The sequence below is a fragment of the Pseudorca crassidens genome, chromosome 13, assembly GCF_039906515.1.
Source record: "Pseudorca crassidens isolate mPseCra1 chromosome 13, mPseCra1.hap1, whole genome shotgun sequence".
Lineage (NCBI taxonomy): Eukaryota > Metazoa > Chordata > Mammalia > Artiodactyla > Delphinidae > Pseudorca > Pseudorca crassidens.
Genome location: NC_090308.1, coordinates 3619211 through 3643042, shown reverse-complemented (window position 1 = coordinate 3643042; position 23832 = coordinate 3619211). Strand labels below are relative to the sequence as shown.

The following is a 23832-nucleotide window of genomic DNA, read 5'->3' as shown; positions in this document are numbered from 1 at the left end:
GTACACACCGAGGGGAATGGATTAGATTTAGCTGATGTATAGAAACCTCGGAAACAGAGGAGAATGGCATAGGCTGGTGCTATTCGCAGGTGCTGGAACGCGCTAGAATAAAGACGATGGTGGAAGGCAAATTTATACGGGTGCAAAAAGCAGAAGTACTGGCTTCAGTGCGCCAGCGCTTGCTTGGCTAAAACCTATTCCCCCAAATGGCTGACATTAAATGAAGCTGAAAACCAGAACTTCCCTGGTATATATTCCAACCTTGGCAACACTGAAATGCTAGAGTGGATTTGTCCTGTACGACCCGTTTACCCATCCCCTATCTATATCCCATGGGCACTCCCTTCATCAAGGCCATGAAAAATGCATCCCGAGGCCACACCCGCCTGGCCTGTGTGAAGAGCTCTGCGGTGTGGGCCTCGGATGACTAGGGGCACCACCGCCCTCCAACAGGGTCCCCTGCTTCACTGAGAAGATGGGATCTTGGCGTCGAGGGGACAAGAGGCAGCACATAATCTCCAGAGATAAGGTACTGTTAGCAAAATGGACAAAACGGAAGCTGCTATCAGAATGACCTGGCCAGTAGAGCTCTTCGACATTGGATCAAGCACTCGATCAGTGTTCCTGGAACTGAAATAGATAGGGCGACCTACTATTTTTTCATTTGTCTGGAGAGAGAAGTTCTGGGTTAAGTGAACAAAAATCTGACTTAATTACCACAGCAGGAAGTCAGGTACCTCAATGAATTCCAGACTTGAGCCACTTCACAGAACTTCTTGAATAAAGCCAGGGGAGACCAGGTCCCCTTGAGGAAGGATTTTGATTCACAGCCCCAACTTTACAGTGCTTCTTCCTACATTCCCCAAAGAGGTCTGCTGTCTTTAAGCTGGGTAACTGTGCACTGGGCGAAGGGGAAATTAGCAGAGTGATAGTGAAAATGTGCATAAGAATCAAGAACACTTGAAATTCCGATGCCTACAAAACGTGACAGCATTGTGTGGGGTCGCAAAAGCTTTTGTTGTTTCTTATCATCTGTAAAAAGATCCTATTTGAGCTATTGCAAGTTTTGAAGAACTCCAGAGAAAATATTCTACTCTAATATACCCTTTCTTCCTTACCGCTCATCAGAACCACTCATTCTACAACCCCCCCACCCCAAAGTCCTGGGAAAGAGCTTATCTGAGACTGAAGCCAAGAGATAGAGACTGAGTCTTAATGACAGACTTTGAACCCCTAGACCCGGCCATGCAAAAGCCTTCAAGCCTAAAATTCTATCCCTAGGCATTTCTTTTTCATGAATCAATCCATTCTTCGAATATACCCTCTTTTTGGTGGGGAAGGGATACTTTAGCTAGTTTTAAGGTGGGTGTTTAGTCACTCAATAGAGGAGTCCCTATAAAAATGATATACAGACTGACCCTTTTCTCTGACAATGTAATTCTGAGAATAGGCCCTTTAAAATGACCAGAATGCAGCGCTGACATTAATGACCAGCTGTTCTCCATCTCTTTTGGACAGGAAATGGGTTGTCACACACAAGTGAGAACAAGAAGACATTTGGGGTTATGGACAGTTTATCATGAGATTTCCTTTCAAGTCTCTGGGCTTCATTTTTTTCTTTTGTGTAACAAGAAGATTGAAATATATTGTCTTTAAAATACCTTTCAACAGTAACCTTCTGTGATGATCTATGACCTCGATTTTGTTGTTGTTTATATTAAACTTCAAATTCTAATCTTGAACCTAACAGATGGGTTAGTACACCCTGTTCGCTTTGATAAGCAATGACAATTGCATAAATCTCATAAGAGAAAAATGTTTAATTATGATTACTAAACTATACAAATGTAATATTACCTCTAAAATATTAAAGACGTACATCCATAGTTAGTGGATCGTTCAAACCATAATATATTGAAAACTTTAAATTATATATAAATGTGAATAACAGGAATAATTATTATTTGGTTCTTAGCCTTATGGCCATCTTGCTGGTCATGAGCCCTAACACGAGAGGGAAGGAAGACGCAACAAGTGGAGATGAACATCCAAAAACGCACTTCTCTTACGGAAACAACATGATGAAGAAAGTTTACTAAGGGATCAATTCCATTTAGTTGAATAAACTTTCAATTCTATGTCTTGACTAATAGAAAATTACGATAGTATATTCATGAAGTTGTTAAGAACTTGTGTTTGCACAGCATTTTTAACGTCACAAAGTCCTTTCACCACTGCCTTTATTAAAAGAACCCATATAAAGTATATACTGAGTATCACTGAGACATTCCTCAATCAAGATGAGTTAGAACTCTAAGGTACAATGAGTTGGGCGGTATAAACCTTAGAATCAAACTGGACATGGCCAACCTCATTTTCTGTTCCACGCTGGTTTTCATGCAGTACTTGCTTTTCATTAGAACAACCACTAAAACAATGGATTTGCAGAGATATGACTTCATTGACAGGACTGTAGTGACCTAACATTAAAACCGGGAACTATGTCAGGTTACTACTGAAACTGTGAGCGCCAGCAAGCTCTGACAGACGGTATTGTTTCCCATGAAACAATGGGATGTCCTAAATCCCATTAGTATGTCCTAAATCATCCCTGTGGGTTTGTTGTGGTGCCTAACGGCATTTGGAACACAGTTTGGGAAGCAGGGGAACGGCCACTCTTTCAGCCAGAGGGAAATAGTATTTTATGAGACACAGTGGTAATGAATGGAGAAGTATTAACTCTTGGTTCAGAAAGAAAGCTGAGACCTGGTCTCACCAGAAGAGTAAATGTCCTCAGACTTGCTAAAGTGAATTAGGCGTTTAAACACAGATTGGAAGACCACCACAAGAGTTTAGAGGCAATTCAAGAATGGAATGGGAGAGAGAACAAGATGAAGTCTGTGATGCCTGCTGGCCCCAAGAGCCCATGACTCTGTGAGGGGTTACTGACATATCTCGAAGCACTGTAACAAACACACTAGAAAACAGAGTGACATGGGTGTTAAGTTGGATAAACACTTAAAAGCATGCAAAATGAGCTCTTAGTTTCCAGTATGAAGCTCAATGTTTGAATAATATCTTCTCATCATCATTCTTTAGATTTTTCCTGTTTCTTTTTTAAATTTACCTTTTTTTTAAAAAAATAACTTTTTGTTTTGATGTAATTTCAAACCTACAGAAAACTACAAGACTAGTACATGAAACTCCCGCATACCAACAATTATTTACATTTTGTCATATTTGCCTTATACTCTTGGTAAATTATTTCCCTTCCTTCCTTCCTCCCTCCTTCCTTCTCCTTCTCCTCCTTCTTTTTCTCTTTCTCCTTCTTCTTTCTCTCTCTTGCTCCATCTTTTCTATCTATACACACACATATATACACACAACAGTAATAAATATTTTTTTCTGAATATTTGAGAACAAGTTGGTATGCTCCTTTTACCCAAACCTTCAGTATATACTTCCTAAGAAAAAGAATATTAAGAGAATACACTGAATTTGTACACTGAATGTGAGAGACATAGTTACAATGCAGTTATCATAATCAGAAAAATTAACATTGCTACAACAATATTAGCTAATTAAAAATTCACATTCATAGAGAACAAACATGTGGACACCAAGGGGGGAAATTGGGGGGGGGTGGGATGAACTGGGAGATTTGGATTGACGTGTATACACTAATATGTATAAAATAGATGACTAATAAGAACCTGCTGTATAAAAAATTAATTAATTAAATTAAAATTTAAAAAATTCACATTCAAATTTCATACCTTGTCCCAATAATGTCTTTATAATTATCCCCCGCTCAGTGGTCCAGGTTTGAACTCCGGATCATATATGGCATCTAGCTGTCGTGTCTTTTTGGTATACTTTAATGTGGAACAATTCCACAGCCTTTCTGTGTTCAAGCCTTTCTTGAACTTGATGTTTTTGAAGAATATGGGCCAATTTTGATTTGTCTGATATTTTCTCAAGATTAGATTCAGGTTCTGTGTTTTCGGCAACAATACAATGAGGTGATGAAGTTAGAATACTATCAACCATCCTACATTTGCTATTTGGCATTCTACTGGGAAGAAGAGCTTTCTGTTTTCCCTCATTCATTCATTTACATGAGCCTGGACTCACAGATGCTTATTTTATTCAACATGTGTAATTAATATTAATTAATACTGTTATACATGCATTTTAATGCTCAAATTGTCCCAGATTTGACCAATGGGAAGCCCTTTAAGATATCTCCTATGCCCTTTTGACAAATTTTCATGATGCTTTCAAGACTTTCTTACTTTCTCATCAAATATTTTACTAGCGCTTGAACCAGCCATTTTTGTTTCTTAAAAGAAGTCCTAGATCCTTTTAGTGGTAAATGACATTTAAAATCTAAGAGCTGGAGCTATATGTGCCCACTGCTGTCATTGCTTCTAGGCTCCTTATCGACACAAATACAATATATATATATATATGAGAGGGCCTTATGTAAATATATATATACATATATATAAATATGTAATTCTTTACTTATTTATTTATAAATACATGTAGAGTAAAAGATTAAAAACTATGAGTTCTTACTGATACTTTCAATTTCAACCAAACACCACAGTGTACACATTCTAATATTCCCCATTTCTATATCTGTAATTCCTTACCCAACAATGAAATATCTTACTGGCAATGACTATAACATATTTACATATTTTCTCAAGCCTAGAACATACAGAAGTAGTTTCGGAATTGTTAAGCCATGTCACTGAAAATAGCAAACCTACTAACTAGTTGTCAATATGTTTTAGATTTTTAGGTAAATGTAAGAAATACTAAAATATACAAAAATGAAATGTACAATTCATTAAGTTTTGACAAACAGATACATTCTTGTAACATATACACTAATTAAGACACACAAAATCACCATACAGGAATTAGTTGCATTACTATTCACAGACTATCTGAAAAAGCAATTAAATAACAGTCTCATTTACAATAGCATGAAAAAGAATAAAATACTTAAGAATAAATTTAACCAAGGTGGTAAAAGATCTGTATGCTAAAAATTATAAAACATTGATGAATGAAATACAAGAAAGCACAAATAAATGAAAAGATACCCCCATACTCATGAATTTGAAGAATTAATATTGTTAAAATGTCAGTGGTATCCAAAGTGATCTACAGATTCAATGCAATCCTTATCAAAATTCCAGTGGCATTTTTCCTAGAAATAGAATAAACAATCCTAAGATTGTATGGAACCATAAGAGGCTCTGAATAGCAAAAGCAATCTTGAGAAAGAAGAAAAAAGGTGGAAGCATCACACGTCCTGGTTTCAAACTATATTATAAAGCTATAGTAATCAAAACAGTATGGTACTGTCATAAAAACAGACACTTACCAAATGGAACAGAATAGAGAGCCCAGAAATAAACCCATGCATATAAGGTCAACTACTCTTTAACAAGGGCAACAAGAATACACAGCATTGAAAGGATAGTCACTTCAATAAATGTTGATGGGAAAACTGGATATTCACATACAAGAGAATGAAATTGGACCCTTATCATATGCCATACACAAAAATCAACTAGAAATAAAGACTTAAATGTAAGACCTGAATACTGTATTGCATACCTGAAATATGCTAAGAGTAGATCTTCAGCATTCTCACCACACACAAAAAAAGAAAAAAGTAATTATGTGAGTGATGACTGTATTAATTAACTTTATTGTGGTAATCATGTTACAACATATATCAAATCATCACCCCGTATACTTTAGACATATACAATTATTATTTGTCAAGAAAAGAAAAGGAAAATAATTTTTAAAATAAATGTAATTTTTAAAATAAATAATAAACATCTCAGCAATAATAATAAAGGTATAGAACATTTCATCTTTTTATAAAGTCCCTCCCATGGTCCTTCTTAATTAACCATCTTCCCACTAGAGTGGTGCCTGTTTTAAGAATTTTATGGAAATGGAATCACACACATGAACTATTTTGAATCTTGTTTTATTTGTTCAACATAGTATTATTGATATTCATCCATGTTGGTGTGTGTTCTGGTAGCTTGTTCCTTTCTATTTCTGGTAGCATCTGTGGTATAAATATACCACAAATTGTTTATCTGTTCTACTATTGTTGGATATCTGGGATGTTTTTGTTTCCAGCTTTGGAATGTTGGGAATAAAGCTGTTATGAACATTCTTGCAGAAGTCATTTTGTGAACACAGGTTTTCAATTATATTAGAATAAAGGCCACATGTAACAAACCAACAGCTAACATCATACTCAATGATGAAAAGCTGAAAGCATTTCCTCTAAGATCAGGAACAAGACAAGGATGTCCACTCTCGCCACTTTTATTCAACATGCTTTTGGAAGTCCTAACCACAGCAGTCAGAGAAGAAAAAGAAATAAAAGGAATACAAATTGAAAACGAAAAAGTAAAACTGTCACTGTTTGCAGATGACATGATACTATACACAGAAAACCCCAAAAACACCATCAGAAAAGTACTAGAGCTCATCGATGAATTTGGTAAAGTTGCAGGATACAAAATTAACATACAGAAATCTGTTGCATTTCTATACACTAACAATGAACTATCAGAAAGAGAAATTAAGGAAACAATCTCATTTACCACCACATCAAAAAGAATAAAATACCTAGGAATAAACCTATCTAAGAAGGCAAAAGACCTGTACTTGGAAAACTATAAGACACTGACGAAAGAAATTTAAGAAGACACAGACATTTGGAAAGATAAACAGTGTTCTTGGATTGGAAGAATCAATAATGTTAAAATGACATACGTCCCAAGGCAATCTACAGATTCAGTGCAATCCCTATCAAAATACCAATGGCATTTTTCACAGAACTAGAACAAATAGTTTAAAAATTTGTATGGAAACACAAAAGACCTCGAATAGACAAAACAATCTTGAGAAAAAGAACAGGGCTGGAGGAGTAATGGTTCCCCACTTCAGACTACAGCTACAAAGCCACAGTAATCAAAACAGTATGATACTGGCACAAAAACAGACACAAAGATCAATGAAACAGAATAGAGAGCCCAGAAATGAACCCACACTTATATAGGTAATTAATCTATGACAAAGGAGGCAAGAATATACAATGGAGCAAAGACAGTCTCTTCAGTAAGTGGTGTCGGGAAAACTGGACAGCTACATGTAAAAGGATGAGATCAGAACATTCTCTAACACTATACACAAAAATAAACTCAAAGTGGATTAAAGACCTAAATGTAAGACCAGATACCAGAAAACACCTAGAGGAAAACATAGGCAGAACACTCTGACATAAATCACAGCAATATTTTTTGGATCTCTTAGAGCAAAGGAAACAAAGGCAAAAATAAATAAATGGGACCTAATTAAACTTAAAAGCCTTTGCACAGCAAAGGATATCATTGACAAAACAAAAAGACAACTTACTGAATGGGAGAAGATATTTTCAAATGATATGACTGATAAGGGGTTAACATCCAACATACATAAACAGCTCATACAACTCAACATGAAAAAAAACAACTGATTAAAAATTGGGCAGAAGAAGTAAATAGACACTTTTCTAAAGAGGAAATGCAGATGGCCAAGAGGCACATGAAAAGATGCTCAACATCACTAATCATCAGGAAAATGCAAATCAAAACCACAGTGAGATATTACCTCACACTTATCAGAATGGCTATCATCAAAAATCACAAATAACACATGTTGTTGAAAAGCGAACTCTTGTGCACTGCTGGTGGGACTATAAATTGGTGCAGCCACTGTGGAAAACAGTATGGAGGTTTCTCAAAAAACTAAAAATAAAACTACCTTATGACTCAGCAATTCCATTCCTGGGTATATATCCAAAAAAACCCAAAAACACTAATTCAAAAAGATACATGTACCCCAGTGTTCATAGCAGCATTATTTACAATTGCCAAGATATCGAAGCAACCTAAGTGTCCATCAACAGATGAATGGATAAAGAAGATGTGTTATATATATACAATGGAGTACTACTCAGCGGTAAAAAAGAAGTGAATTTTCCCATTTGCAGCAACATGGATGGACTTGGAGAGCATTATGTTAAGTGAAATAAGAAATAGAAAGACAAATACTGTATGATATCATATGTGGAATATAAAAGATACACCTAGTGAATAAAATGAAAAAGAAGCAGACTCACAGATATAGAGTACAAATTAATGGTCACCAGTGGGGAGAGGGAAGTGGGGAAGGGCAATACAGGGGTAGAGGATTAAGAGGTACAAGCTATTATATTACATATAAAATAAGCTACAAGAATATGTTGTACAACATGAAGAATATAGCCAATATTTTATAATAACTATAAATGAAGTATCACCTTTAAAAATTGTTAATCACTAAACTGTATACCTGTAACTTATATAATATTGCATAGCAACTATACTTCAATAAAAAATAAATTTTTTAAAAAGTAATACTTAATTCTCAGAAAAAAATAGAAACAAAATTATACTAGGCAAATACATGACAGGGATATTCCTGGGTCAAAAAGTAAATGCATGTTTAACTTGACAAGAAAGTGGCAAACATTTTTCAATGTTATATATTAAAGATCAAGTTATCAAAATGATTTGAGTATTTTAGAGGAAAATAAGTTATAAATATAGGTCATTTACTTCACACAAACACCATAGGCAGAAGAATTTTAACTACTCTAAGGATGAGCAATCGCAATGAACAGTTAAGAAAACCTGTGGCCTCAAAGGCATCGTGGGAGAAAAAGAGAACAGGGCTAGGAAAGAGGGTGCTACTGACCCTTTTGCAAATGCTTATTTTAAAAGATTTTAAAAGAAGTCCTCAACAGCAAGCAAGGGATTAGTAGATATTCATCTTAACTAACTGAGCCCATCCTAACACTAAGAGGAAGCTGCCTCGCTTGTCCTGCCACATAACTGAGTGCAGAGGGAAGCCTACACGTGGCGCTAGTTCAGAGGAAGCGTCTTACGAAAAGCTGCAAAGGATGGAGAAAACAGGAGGAAGGCAGGAGAGCAACGAGCAGGACATGAGGACAGAATGATCACAGCTTACACTTACGAAAGACAGTAAATTCACGTTAAAAGCGGCGAAAGCAAGCAGGCTGAGAGTCTATAAATGAGGGAGGCATTCTTTTGAAAACACATCATCAGCTCAACACAAGGACAGAAATAATAAAAACTAATATTCCTAAAGAACACTTAAGTTTTCAAAGGACTATTATTAACTAATTTAATTTAGGGCAAAAAGGTCCATGAGATGAAAGGGCTTTTCATAATAAAAATTTAATTTAGGAAGAATGACTCCAGGAGATAAAATAGTTTCAAATCACTCAAGATAAAATCGTTTCAAATCACTCAAGTAAAATAGATTCAAATCACTTAAGACCGCTAATAGAAAACAAATTAAGTTATCAGGAGAAGATGAATAAAGAGAAGGTTAGAGAAACAAAAGATGTATCTAAGGGCTTTACCTAGTAGGTATACTTCTGAATGTCAGTAAGTAAATAAGTCTTTTTAAACAAATATTTATTCACCAACGTGTCAAGCACTATTGTAAGTATCAGATAAGGCTCTAACGCTCATGGAATTTAAATCCCAGTGAGGAGAAAGTGATAAACAAGAAAATATCAGCTTGTGATAACATCTACGGCAAAAATGAAACATATTTATGACTTTGTTGCCACCTTTAATGTAATAAACTGCGATCTAGGAGAAACTGGATTTTATGCACAACTACTCTTTGGCTGGATCATTACTATTTTCGTTTTTCATTCAATAAGGAAATGTGCACAAAACAATGGCCTTTAATTAGCCTTTGGTTCTGTGGCCAAGACCAAACTCTACTAAGACCAAACAGCTTAATACTGTTTCTCCATTGTTAACACTTTTCAGCATCTATATTCTAAAATAAAGTTGTGGTTGCCAAGAAGGGTCTTAAAAAACAGGTAATAATTTAAAATCTTGTGAAAGAAGAATGTGTTCAGTTCCCATTTTTTAAAAGAATTATCATAATGGTTTGATATTGTTTTTAATCACCACCGTCATGATTAATAGGATCTGTATTCTTCTATACATCACTCATATCATTTTATTATCATTGATCAGGAACAAACTTTAATAGACAGATGATTGGTATGTTTAATTTATTGTTAAGATTATGGGTTTCATCCTTAGTACAAGCAAACAAAAATCACTATCTTTGACCACCGTTTTCCAGTATGTAAATAGAATGAAATATTTTCGTAGAGCAGATGGATGCATTCAGTTACATAGGGAAATATTTTGCAACTAGTTCTCTCAGGAAACCGAGGTGCTTAGAACTGATACTCCACACGGGTTTCTATGGCTATAGTTAATAACTAGCGGCAAAGCCTGTGAAATGAAATTTAGCTAAAACAAACAATGCCATGCTTTATGAGACATTTTCTTTGGGGTTTCCACAAAACTCAAGTTGGAGTGCCTGAAGCTATTTTGACCGGTGTGATATGGAAAACACAGACCCTGCTTGCAGGCTTCCAGCCAGTATTCCTCAGGAAAGTGGGTGATTTTCCATCAGGGTGAGAAATACTTGTTGCGCTCTTTGATATTTAAAATCCAAAATGCCAGAATTTCACTTTCCCTGATAGGAATGCTACATCTCTGCCAGCTCTGGCTTCTCCGTCCTACAGATATGCTGATAATCAATGGGACGGTGACCTGCCTGTCCTCTAGGGCCTTGTTTCCAAGTATCATATTCAACTGTCCAAACCCCACCTCTTAGCCAAATCCTGATTAAAGTAAATTATATATAGGGAGATTTTAGAAGACATGCTTTCTGTCTGCTTCTCCACACATTCTAACTTCTGTCCTTGGGCCACAGCACATGAGCCCCGTGATTATCAGCTGGAGGCGGGGTACAGGTAACATGAAACATTACTCCAGATAATTCTGCCATGTGTCTACCTACTCTCGCTGTTTGTATATCACCTTCACTTACTGAACAGCGAACCACATTTTAATAGTATGTCTCTGAAACTTACTAAAGATGGATGTAAGATTATATAAACAGATTTGTACTTTTATGAAATTTAGTAATGACAATAAAAACTTTGCCCTTAAGAATAATTGATTGGTATCCTTCCCTAAGACATGTAAAAATAAATAAAGGAAACCTTATTTAAATTGGAATCAGTTAAGGGCAGAAGGGGGAACTCTCATGCAGACCCCAAACAGGAAGAGACTACCTTGCATCTCCAACTGGGAGAAGGCTGCTTACTACCTAACTACCCAGTAGAAGAAAAGAAAATCTTCACCCCGCCCAGGCACAGCCCAGCCAACAAGAGACTGTCACAACTCAGCCAATGAAAAGACACTACACTCTGAACTCGCAGTTTCCTCCAGTGGACTCCTTGCTTATCAAGAGCCCCTCCAAACCTCCCCTTTTCCTCTGTAAAAGACCATTCCTCTTCTTTGTCTGGACTTGCTTACAGTCTTTGCTATAACATTCTTATCCCAAATTGCAATTCTCTGCTACTCCTGAAAAAAAGATACCTTGCTGGTAAAATAACTGTCTTTTATTTTTAAGGTCAACTTTACACAAGTGAAGCAACCTACTTTGGTTCAGTTTCACGTAACTGGAAGTTAACAGCCTGCTTATTCATAGAAAAGTACTGACTATTCCAATTTTTATTTCTCCTCTTCTGTTTCTTCCCCTATTTTGTTTCTTTGGTTATATTTGTTTTCTGATAACCAATTAAAAATTCTTTTTAAGACTGATATGGTATAAAAAGAAATTGAAAGTGAGTAAATGGGAATTAGTTGCGAAGGAAAAGACTTGATGTGTCCTGGGGAGGCTGCCGAAGGTGGGTGAGGCCCCTTGAGCACTCAAGGGCTGTGCAGCAGCCAACTTGCCCCCTGTCCCAGATCATCATGCTTTCTCTCTCGACTGTATTATTTTCGTTAGTATAGTTCTGTTGTCATTTAGCCCATTTTTAAAAAGACAAACCAAACATTTTAAAAAGAAAATATCTCAGGGGTGGAGACTGGAAAGTGGTCAAAAGATACAAACATTCAGTTATAAAATAAGTAAGTTCTGGGGATATAATGCACAGCATCGTGACTATAATTAATAGGACTGTATTGGATATTTGAAACTTGCTAAAGGGAGTAAATCTTACAGTTCTCACCACAAGGAAAAAGACATTTATAACTATGTGTGGTGGTGGATGTTAACTAGACCTATTGTGAGGATAATTTCACACTATGCACATATGTTGAATCATTATGTTGTATACCTGAAACTAACGAAAGATTATGTGTCAATTGTATCTCAAGAAAAATATCTCAGCTCCCTATTTAGCTACCACCCTATTTCTCTTCTCTCTTTTAAGGCAAGACTCCGTAAAACAATTGTCTTTATTTGCTGCCTACAATCTCTCTTCTTCCTCTCCCTCTCCCTCCCTCTCCCTCTCCTTCTCCCTCTTTCCTCTCTCTCTCTCTCTCTCTCTCTCTCTCTCAAACTCAACCTAATATCTCCAGTGAAACAGCTCTTACTTATGTCACCAATGACTCCACATTGCCAAATCCAGTTGTCAGCTCTCAGGCTTCATTATCCTTGAAACACAGGCAGCATTTAACACACCGGTGATCATTCTCTCTGTCTTGACACAATTTCTCCTCCTTGCCAGGATGCACACACCCCTGGTCCTCCTCTTGCCCCCTGGACACCTCTCTTCAGTCTCTGTAGGGCCTCCTCCCATCTCAGGCTTCTAAATGTTCTGTGCCGGGGCTGGCCTTTGGTTTTTATCCTCTTCTCAAACCACAGGCACTTCCTAGGTGATCTCATCTAGCCTCACCACTCCGCATACCACCCTACATGCTGATGATTCTCAACTCGTCCATGTTACTAAGACTTCTCAGAGTTCTATCTCTAATCCAGATCATTTCCCTACACTCCAGACTTAAATATACCCAGCCAACTACTTAACATCTCTATTTAGAAATCTACTAGTAGCTCAGACTTAGCACATCTAAGACTAAGCACCCAGTAGTGGCTTCTGTTTCCCCCTCCTCCACACACACCTTGACCTGCCCCTCTGGCAAACACTCCCATCTAAGTAGTAGCAACTCACCCTTCCATCTGCTCAGGCAAAACCTCGATGCGATCATTGCTCTTTTCTGTCTCTTTTTATACCAGACGTCTGATTAATCGGCAGTTCTTGTTCACTCTACTTTCCAAATATACGTAGAATTCAGTCTACCAAATCCAAACACTTCTCCCCACCTCCATCCTCATCAGCCGGGGACAAGCCATCTTCATCTCTCACCACGATGACCGCACTAGCCTCTACCTGCCACCACCCTTGGCAATGAAAGTCCTGCCGAATTTATTAAGATTTCTGCACTTACGTTTGCGCTAGTAAAACTGGTCAATACTTTTTCTATTTTGTATAATGCTCTAATTTTTGTTTTAGGAATAAAATTCGGTCTTGAGTGAGATAAGTTATTTTCTTAACTTTGGAAATACATACTTTATATTATGTAGGAATTTTCTCCTTTTTTATGTTTGGTGGAATTATCCAGTAAAAGCTTTTGGGTATGGTGCCATTTTAGGGGGGTCTTTTAATAACTTTTCAGTTTTTTTTCGTTGGTTAACAATATATTTAGGTTTCTTAACTCTTTTTCAATCAATTTTAATAATTTATAATTTCCCTAAAATTTCCCATTACATCTAATTTTTCAAATGCATTAGTATCTACTATTCCTTATTAAATGAGTAATAATCGCCCTGTTGCCTGTACTATAGTTATCTTTCCTTTCGCATTCCTTAATATTTGTTATTTTCTTATTTCTTGAACAGATTGCCAAACACAGCCTATTTTATTGATCTATTTAAGAAAATATCTTTTTCATTATTAATCAAGACTGTATTTTAAATTGTGGGCCATTAATTTCTTTTCATTAATTCCCTCTGCTTTTAAAAAGTTTATTTTTGGTGTTCTAGAAATGAATATAAGAATATAAATTTTCATCCTATTGCACACCTTAGGTTTGGTAGATTTTGTCCCCATTTTACATTTGAGCCTTTTAAAAGTTATTTTTTTAAAAGGTCACCCAGATGAAGAGTGGCAAAGTAGAAATTCAAATCTAAGTGTGATTTACACTATAGCAGAGAAGTTCTTTTGAATGTATCACACGCAAAAGACATAGAGATGCAATTCACACAAAAAGAAACATAGTTAACATATGGCAATATGTTTATTTGCTTTAAAAAAATATTAAAATAATGGCATGCCATTTACACAAGAAGAGATATAATTGCTAATCAAATTGGGTTAAAATGAAACCTTAAATTGGAACAATAATTTGATAAACCAACTTAACAATGTATATTAATTGTCATAAAATATTTGTGTCCTTTGACCAAGTAGCCTTGAATCAGTGTTTTTCCTCAGGACATATTTCATAAGACTAAAACTGCTATATAAAAATTAGAATATAATGAAACGTATCTACAGCATTTTGAGCGACAAAGACAGTACCCACGAATTCTAGACCTGGCTAAACTTCTCATATTCTAGCACTCAGGACCCAAATACTCTTCTTATCTTGTTTTCTCTCTCTTTTCCTGTCAGAAGCTGGAACCACTTAACAACAACAACAACAATAATAGTCAAATAAAAGATTAACTTCGCTGACTAGATGAAAACAAATGACACAGATATGACAGCTACCACATCCCTCTAGACCCCCCTCCTGCCTCAACCTCTCTGACCAGGGCTCTTTCCTGCACTCATTCAGTTCTGGCCCAGATGACCTCCTTCTGTAACGTGAACCTTCCTGCCTCTGGGCCCTTGCACTTGCTGTGCCATCTGCCTGGAGTGCTCCTCCCGCAGTTCTCAGCATGGTTCCCTCCTTCATCTCCCATAATATTTCCTCAATTACCCTGGTGAGCCATCCCTGGCTGCACACTCACACCCCTAGCACCACATCCTCTGTCCTGGCTTTGTCTCTACAGTTAAGACCACTCCTAATCCACCATCACTCTCTATCAGCTCATTCTGCTTTATTCTTCTATGTACTTATCATAATATTTATCACTGCCTGATACATAAAAATTAAAAAAAACTTGCAACTGTCTCCACCACCACCTTCCATACTATGATAACTGGAATACTGTTCTGCACTGTATCCCTAAAACCTAGAACAGTGCCTGGCATATAAATGCCCAAGAAATATTTGTCTATGGAATGGCAGGTAAGGAGGAAGGCACGGAGAGAGGGAGGGATGGAAGGAGAAAGAGAGGAAGAAAGAGGGGACGGAGAAAGGGCTTCAGACTTATAGATCTGACTTGACTTCATGGAAAAAACATCTTCCATTTCTGGATCAATAACCAGAATGTCCTATAGTTTCTTGGAAAAGCTAATTCTCCCTAAACCCTATTACAGATACATAGTGTCCGAGGGCTACCTGGCCTACCTCGTCTTACCAGGGTCAAGCCACAATTGGTCTATAACGTCATGGCATTGCCTCCACCTTCTAAAAAATATATTAATAATGCATACTCTGTCCAGAGAATGTCAACCCAGACCCTAAGGAGGCCCACGGGAAAAAAAATTATTTTAAGTGAGTGTGTCTCACTGGGAAAGACAGAACACAATCCCTCTAATTAAAGAGCTCTGTATGGAGTAGGGGGTATAGCCTTTTTGGAGCTGCTACAAAAGTCAAAACAATACTAGTCGATGGCAATTAAAGAGAGGTTGTTTGGCGCTAAGTGAGAAAGTATGTCACAATAACCGGAACTGCCTGGAGGGGTAAGAATCTGCCTCACTCAAGAGCATGCTTTTGACAATGGATGTGCCCTGTGGCCAGTCACCAGTTACCAAAAGTTTGCACTAGGATTTCTAAAGCTTAATTTTAACTTAAAACATTGGTATACTATTTTATAATGCAAATTCTATGTATCAGAACTGACCAAGATCTGGGGTATATTCAGAAAAAAAAACCCAAAAAAAAACAACTTTTAAAGATCCTGGCAACTGATACTATTCTAGGTTATCTGTTCATATAATTATGATTTCTCACCTGGAATTGCATTTTCTCCAAATTTGGTATAAAGTAAAAGAATTTTATAAAATAATAGCAAAGAAAAAATGACTATGTATAGTTTATCATCATTTCTAATGGGCTTAAAGATAGTGTGTGGTATTGTCTGCATCTCTTCTCTCTTCACCCGGAAGAAGGCACTGGCATAGTAAGAAGTAGGTGGCAATCTGAATCCAAGATGTCTTGTGGCGATATTTTGCATAACTAAAATATATAGAAATGCATTCAATTAAAAAGTCTACTCCTTGTCTATATAGCTGTTCTCCCCAAATAGAACCTGGCTTATAATTGAAAGAGTGAGCTGCAGTAACAAAATCAGTTATGACAGAGAGTATGGTACAAATTCTTTAAACTGGGGGACCCTGGAGGTGAAGGGCGAGTTCCACCAAACAGGTGGATAGAGTTAACATATTGAAATAAGCAAGGTATCAGAAGGGCAGCTCTGGTCTTTGCTGTGAGCAGAACAGGGTGTAAGGAAAACATGGGGTGGGTTGAAATCACCTTTCTGGGCATCTCTTTTCCCACTTCTCTCAAAAACAACAACAATGTCTAAAATCTTCTGAAGGCTATAAAGGTTAAATTGAGGTCAGGGTTTCCCTATAAACTAAAGTTATTCTAAAACAAGAATATTGATGAGTAAGTTGTAGGTTTTTTTCCTACTGTCCTGGTTTTATAGACACCTGGTACTATCTCAGAGATCTGAGACAGTAGCTTTGCCAATATCGACACCCCAGTATCTTATGACGGCCCAGGTCCACTTGTGAGAATATTCTTTTATCCTCAAACATGGCTTTTCAGCCATTTCTGCTGCTCTCAGTAGCTGTAAAATTCCAGGCTGATCCCTCTGTCCCCTAATATACCTCGAAGCACTCAGTCTTGGGAACTTTCCAGGTGTGAATCCTGTAAATGTGAAGTTAATAGTGCATGTTCCCAGGAAAACCCTGAGACTTACAGAACTCTTACGAGTCTGTTAGGTTGCTAGGGACAGAAGAAATTCTGCCCAGTCTCCAACAATGGTCCTTGTCATTTTAAAGATTCCTTTCTACAGATAATTAAAAATAAAGGAATAGATCTATATATGTGATCCTGATAACAGTACTTCAGTTTATATCTTATGATAAAGAGTGATCTCTTACATAAGGTTGCATCAGATACAATTCTGATTATTTTCAACACTGAATCCACATTTTAAGATCTTTATCTGTAAACAGGATATATAGTTAAGATTCTTTTTCATATGTAATTACAGAATTATAATTTTGTAGCATTAAACATGGCATGCTAAAATGCTCTCGATACTCATTTCCCATAAGCTTTTAAATTTAAGTCTCATAACTTTAACACTAAGTGTTTCTCTTGAACGTGAGAACGATGCATTTAGTATTTCTAAAAGTACCGAAGAACATCACGTCTTCAGCTCACGAGTTGTCACCTTTTGTTCTCCCAGAAAGAAGGTGCATGAACTTAAAGGCAGGGTTAGCCCAGTAGCACACGTGCAAAGCCACTGAGCAGGGGACGGTGAGGAAGCGGCCTGAGCAGACCGTCGCCACATGGGAACTCGGTGTCAGTGCTGCCTTATCTTATGGTTTTTCAAGAGAAGCCAGAAATCCAATCTTAATATGCACTCTCTCAACATCTAAATGTTGGCAAAAAATTCAGAAAACCCCATAAGCATGGGCAGGCCAAATGGAACGCATCTGTTAGCTGTATTCAGTTTGAGGCCTCCAATTTCACACCTCTCTCCTCACTGGCTTTACTCCATACTGATGAGTGATACGCTGGAGAGGGCACTCACTTTTTGTAATTATTCTTCTAACACTTAAACACGTTAGCGCACTGAAAATATACAAAAGAATTTATTTCCTATATTGTGGTACCAAAAATGATATTCACGTTACTTACCCTGCTGACTTCCTTAGGAGATGATTCATCTGGGGGATGGAGAAGGAAGGGAGAAAAAATACAATTAGAAAGTCTGAGTAGTTTCTGAAATACAGAACATGTCATTCACGCTCAATAAACTAGAAGGCTATTTGCAATGCCTCCGCTTGTGAAATCTAGGAATTTGGTTTTAAAACTCTATAAAAGTTAAACAGTAAGCTTAGAGCTAGATGTATGTATTAATTTTGGAGGGAAATGAAATAACACAACAGTTTGCCAGTCATTTTCAAGAGTACCTTTTTAGAGTTTCTAAAATGGTAGTACCTGAAATATGGCTACACTGTGGTTTATCAAATACACGTACCTAGAAAGGGTTTGTAATATTTGCAACATTCTAAATGACACAACCCACATGAATATCTCAAATGGTCATTGGCACTTGCGCTGTGAGGGTTATTTCCAGCATTTCTAATTTGCTGAAATAAGACATGTGCCTGCATGGCTCCCTGGTTAAGGCGTGAAACACACCTATTAATAGTGCTGCTTTGTACCACGGGTCCCAGGAGTTGGCGGGGGCGGGGGGGTTGTACCAGCACGTCAGCATTCTTCACTAGTAAAATCAGACTCATGGACTGACCTGGTCTAGCTGAGGCCCTCTGAAGGGCTCTCGCCACGAATCTGGCTACAGGGCAAGAATATGCCTGTGTCCACCAGCAGGGTACAAGAAACAAACTGTCCAAGACCCCACTTTAGGTCCACTGGTTAAGAGTATCCCATGCCCAGTAACTGGCTCTGACCCAGAGAAAAGGTGTTGATATGGCCCTTCCAGAGGAAGGGTGACTGGAGCTGGGCCTCTCCAGACCGCTCACAGGGAGGCAGCCTTTAATTTCATGCTGTTGCTATCTTGTGCCTTGTTTAGCAACCAAACCCCCTCTAACTACCACCACCAGCACACACTTAACACAGCAGATTTCTAATGTATTCTACATAAAAGCACAGCCTAACCTATCTCAACACTGACAAAGTTCACAAGCCCAGACAGGGCTGGGATCCTTCTTTCTCCTTCAATATTCTTATGAACTAAACCACTGAGTCCTTTTGTTTCCTCTTTTTTCTTATCTTTCTCAGATTTACTGCTTACCATCCATTTCCACAAACAACATTAAGTCTAGTTCCAAATCACCTATCAACCAGTAACCTTTAAGCTGATCCCTGAATCCAATATCTGCCCTCGCAATCATGCCTACACACACACGCACACACACACACACACTCACCCACCCAGTTTATCTTTCAAAAATATCGCATCTATCATGCTCCTTGGATGCTTCATAATTTAAAGTAAATTAGACTTCAAAACTTGCTGCATGTTGCCTTTACCTGGGAACCTTTTCAAAATTAGCAAGCTTGGGACTATCAGATAGTAAGCGTTCAATAAGCAGTTCCTATTTTTTTGTATTACTGTATTAATACCTACTTGCTTATATATTTTTCTTATAATTGTTCCATAACGGTTTGAGCATTGCATCCGATTTCCCTAAGAATGTAACCATGTTATAGGAAAAACATTTATTTTATCTTATACACTGAAGTCACATCATAGAAACATTTTCATTTATTCTTTAACTCCTAACCTCTTATTCTTTTCTAAACCTCTCTGAAGATGGGACTCTTTGATTTAATCATCATGACAAATTTGTTAACAGATTATAAAGTTGTAGAGGCATATATGTTTTAAATTGTTTTTAATTTTTATCTAAGAAATTCAATGAACAGGGTTGAAAATTCAAGGTTGATTAAAACATGCAAAGGAAAGCAGCAGCTGTGTGAACAAGCTTACTGTGGGACTGAATGGAGTTTTCAAGCTGTGACCTTTTGGCACCTTCCACTCTCCAGTCATCAGTACGATCTGAAAGTTAGTTCAAAGGAAGAAGAGCTCGAATGTCCAGACATCTGTACATAAACGTCCCCTTTGCTTTTTCCTTTAGTTTTGCTTAGTGCTTCTCAAACTTGAGTGTGCATAAGAAACTCTACTGATAAGTATTTATAAAAACCAATTTTTTTCTTGCTTTATGGACAAAGTATTTGAAAGAAAAATGCTACCTATAACTTATTTCTGGATTCTTCACCTTATGTACAGATTTAGAAATAAATCATCTATCTCTTTCTCCAACTTAGAAGCCAAACAATTTTTGTTAAATGAATGTCAAGTCCATTTAGGGAACATGGTCTTTTAGCTGAGGAAATTAATGGGTCCAGTGAATTTGTTAGGATAAGGGAAGCTTCCTTCCTATTTCCTATACTTGGAATTTTCATTTTGTCGAACTCTCTTGCCTAAGGCAAGTTTCAGCATGTTGCAGACAATCTATTCACTTTCTCGTCCACAATGGAGAGGACAGGATGACCGCATAGCAGAGGTGGCACAGCTAGTGGCTCAGAGCGTGCACTGTGGTCAGAAGCCCACATGGCCTGTCACTTGCTGCCTTACTTTTTGGCAAGGGGTCTGACTTCTTTTGCCACCTTATAAGCCTGAAGTGAGACAACATCCTATCAATATAATTTGATACTGAAAAATATTCTTTTCCACAAAAACATTTGTAATGTAAGGTTAAGAGACCACAACTTAGAATGATTCCTAAGAACCCACAACTCTGGAACGTCTCTGTACACTTCCAACACGTACCCCCAGCTAAACTGTCTGAGTGGCATTTCACATGGTTCAGGAATGAAGCTCACTTAAAAGTGAAGGGACAGGCAATCATGGAAAAGAAGGAAACTGCCATGGGTGGGAGATTTTGAGTCCTTCATGAGCATCAGATTAGCAACAAAAATGTTAGCAACAGCAGACACTAATTTTTATGTGGCTTTAGGGTTCTGTAAACATTTGTTTATTCAGGAAATGTGTACTACGGATGCACTATGTGCTAGGCATTTAATTAACCCTGTTCTCAAGAAGCTTAAATTCTAGTGGGAAGAATAAACAAGAAAAAATTTTAGATAATTTCAGAAAGGGAATATTGATGCTTGTTAAAGAGAAATTTATTTTTGTAAAAAAAAAAAGAAACCGTCTTCAATGTAAGCATCATTTTAATAATTTTTTAAAGCCTTAGGAAGAATAGCTCATGCAACAAAAACTCCCCTGGAGGATTTCTTAGTAAGTACACCTTTCAGCAAGTACTTAATTTGGAATATTTTATAAATCCTTATAACTGTGCACACATTTGTACGTTGTTTTTTGTGATCAATTTTGATATTTCTTAATATGAAATGGGATTTCAGGAATGAATCCAAATTTATAAGCAGAACTTAAAGGAATTTACATTACGATGACTGATTTAAAGTTCTGTGTCTGCTTCTAATATTCGTCTTTACTCTGGGGTTTAGCCTTGAAGTAAGAGCTCCAGAAATACAGAGTAGACAAAAATTCCACTGAAACTCATATTCTTTAGAATCAATAAGAAATTATTAAATTTTCTTACTATTTGAGGCATAAAAACTATAGACAAAAGTGAATACCATTAAAGAAAAACAAAATGTGATAAAGAAAAATAACAAATAGAATAACAAAATTAGTTTAATAAATTATTATAGATCTAAAAAAGGTCCACTTAAAACCAAGCATTAAAGAGTTTTGATTGAGTCTCATGATCCTTAAGTAATTTTATTCTTTGTTGATCTTTTAAAATCCTCCTACTGAAAAAGAATATATATTTTTTTACAATAAAGAAAACAGATTCAACATAATCCAAGACTGCAGCTGCTAAAAATGATGATGAATGTTTATGTTTATTTATTGACATGAAAAATTGTCCATGATTTGGTTAAGTTAAAATATATGTATATGTATTTAATCTATAAGTGTATGTAAACACATACACATTTTATAAATTATATACATAGACACACAAATTGGTTTCAATTACAAATTATGTTTTCTTCAGTATATCATGTTACAAGTCTGAAATGAAAACAATTATGGTCGTGTATAATTTATACATGTATAAATGTGTTTTAATATTGTTAAAAAGAAAACTTTTTAGATCGATTATCATTTCCTTGAAGTACAATATAAGTTATTTTGACTAAACCTTCCACGGTTAAGTTCTCGGCTTTCAGTGCTCATCCTGTAGTTATAAGAAAAGAAGTCTAAGAAGTCACGCATCGATACTATGTATCCAGAGAGGAGAAACAGGGACCACAGGATAGAGAACTTGGGGATCATTGCAAAGATGTCACTGCACCTCAGTCCTTCAAGATTATCCATCTCACTTTGCCTTGCAGTCTCTGCAGATAATGTAAATGGAGCATACTTGTCTTCTCCTTGTGGGAAATATGTATTTCCCATGAAAATGAATAAACCAGCCATCGTTTATACAAACCTCCATCTCTTAGGAGCTGGTGCGGCTCCATTCCGCCTCCTCCAGCCATTTCTGGCACAGCTATGGAGCTTGTCTAGAGACAGCTATGTGTCTTCTAACAATGCAATCTTGACGACTCAATCCACAAATATCTATCAGATGTCTAATACGGCCAGATACTGAATAAATGTCTCAGTTGGCTCAATCATACCAAAGGGGAGGACTTCAATTCCATGGCTTTGAGAGCAAACAAAAAGGTAGCTTTTGGCCCTAGTTGGTGGCAGGAGCCACTTGTAGTCATGAGAGGAGTCAACCCCAAACAATAACCCAGCAAGGGCAACAGAGGAGAAGGGGAGGCGGGCACAGAGCATTGGGCAGAAGGAGAGGGCAGCTGGGGGAGAGGAAAGAGAGAAAAGCTGGATCTCTGGAGACATTTCTAACCAATTTCATCAGCCAGCCTTGAAGACTGTCTTACCTAAAAGCTTCTTCATATGTGAGACAGTTTATTTCCCTATTGATTAAGCCAATTTTACCAGGTGAAACAGAAAGCCCTCCAAAGGAAATGAGGAAAGGAAATGAAGGAAATGTAATAAAATGTTAATAGGATATTACTTTTATATCATTAAATCAATACATCATTATTTAAAATAAAATCTTCAGAAAGCTCTCCGATTCCTACCAAAAATAAACGAATCCCTTTGCTTAGGATTCAAGTCCTCACAATTTGGTTCTATTTTTCCAACTGGAATCTGTAACAACAGGACTCAACTGGTCTTACTAGAGCCCCAAATATGCTTTGCTCACTCTTAACCCAAAATCTTCATACCTTCCAACAACAAGTATTTTTTGAGCACCTACTCAATAACTAAGTTCCTGGCACTATCCTCGGTGCCTACAATATATCTGAGAACAAAAAAAGACAGTAATCCCTGTCCTCCTGAAGCTTTATTCTAAAGGCAGGAGATGGTCCATAAACGTGATAAATAACTAAATTATACAGCAAGCTGGAAGTGGTAACGAAGTAGACCAGGTTAAGAAGGATCAGAAAGCAAGGGGGGAGTGGCTGGGGGCAGGCTGCAGATGAAAGTGTGGTTAGAGAAGACCTCCTCCAGGGGATGGGCTACAGAAGCAGCTGAGGAAAAGGGAAAAGCATTCCATGCGGAGGGATCGGCCTGAGCAAAGACACTGAGGCATGAGGGTGCCTGCTGTTTCCTCAAAGTTGATTCCTCCCTCTTCCCACACACTGAAGTCTTTCAAGACTCAGCTCAATTTGTATCTTGTCTCCGAGGCCCTCTCAAAAGCACATAGGCCCACTATATGTCTTCCCTCAGAATTCTCACACACTCCTTTCCTGTGAGGAGAGCAGACTGCTACATTAAAAAAGAAGATAGGCTCAGAGTCCAAAGAGATCTGTTTTCAACTCTCAGCTTCACTTACAAACCATACATGGGCTCCTTGAC

General features: G+C 37.2%; 1 protein-coding gene across 1 annotated transcript in view; it reads right to left on the bottom strand.

Moving 5' to 3' along the window:
* Positions 1–23832, bottom strand: part of PDE10A (phosphodiesterase 10A) — a 583074-nt gene that overhangs the window by 96254 nt on the left and 462988 nt on the right. The window contains exon 4 of the mRNA XM_067701571.1: positions 18036–18064. Within this exon, the coding sequence (XP_067557672.1) occupies positions 18036–18064 (29 nt within the window). The remainder of the gene's footprint in view (positions 1–18035; positions 18065–23832) is intronic.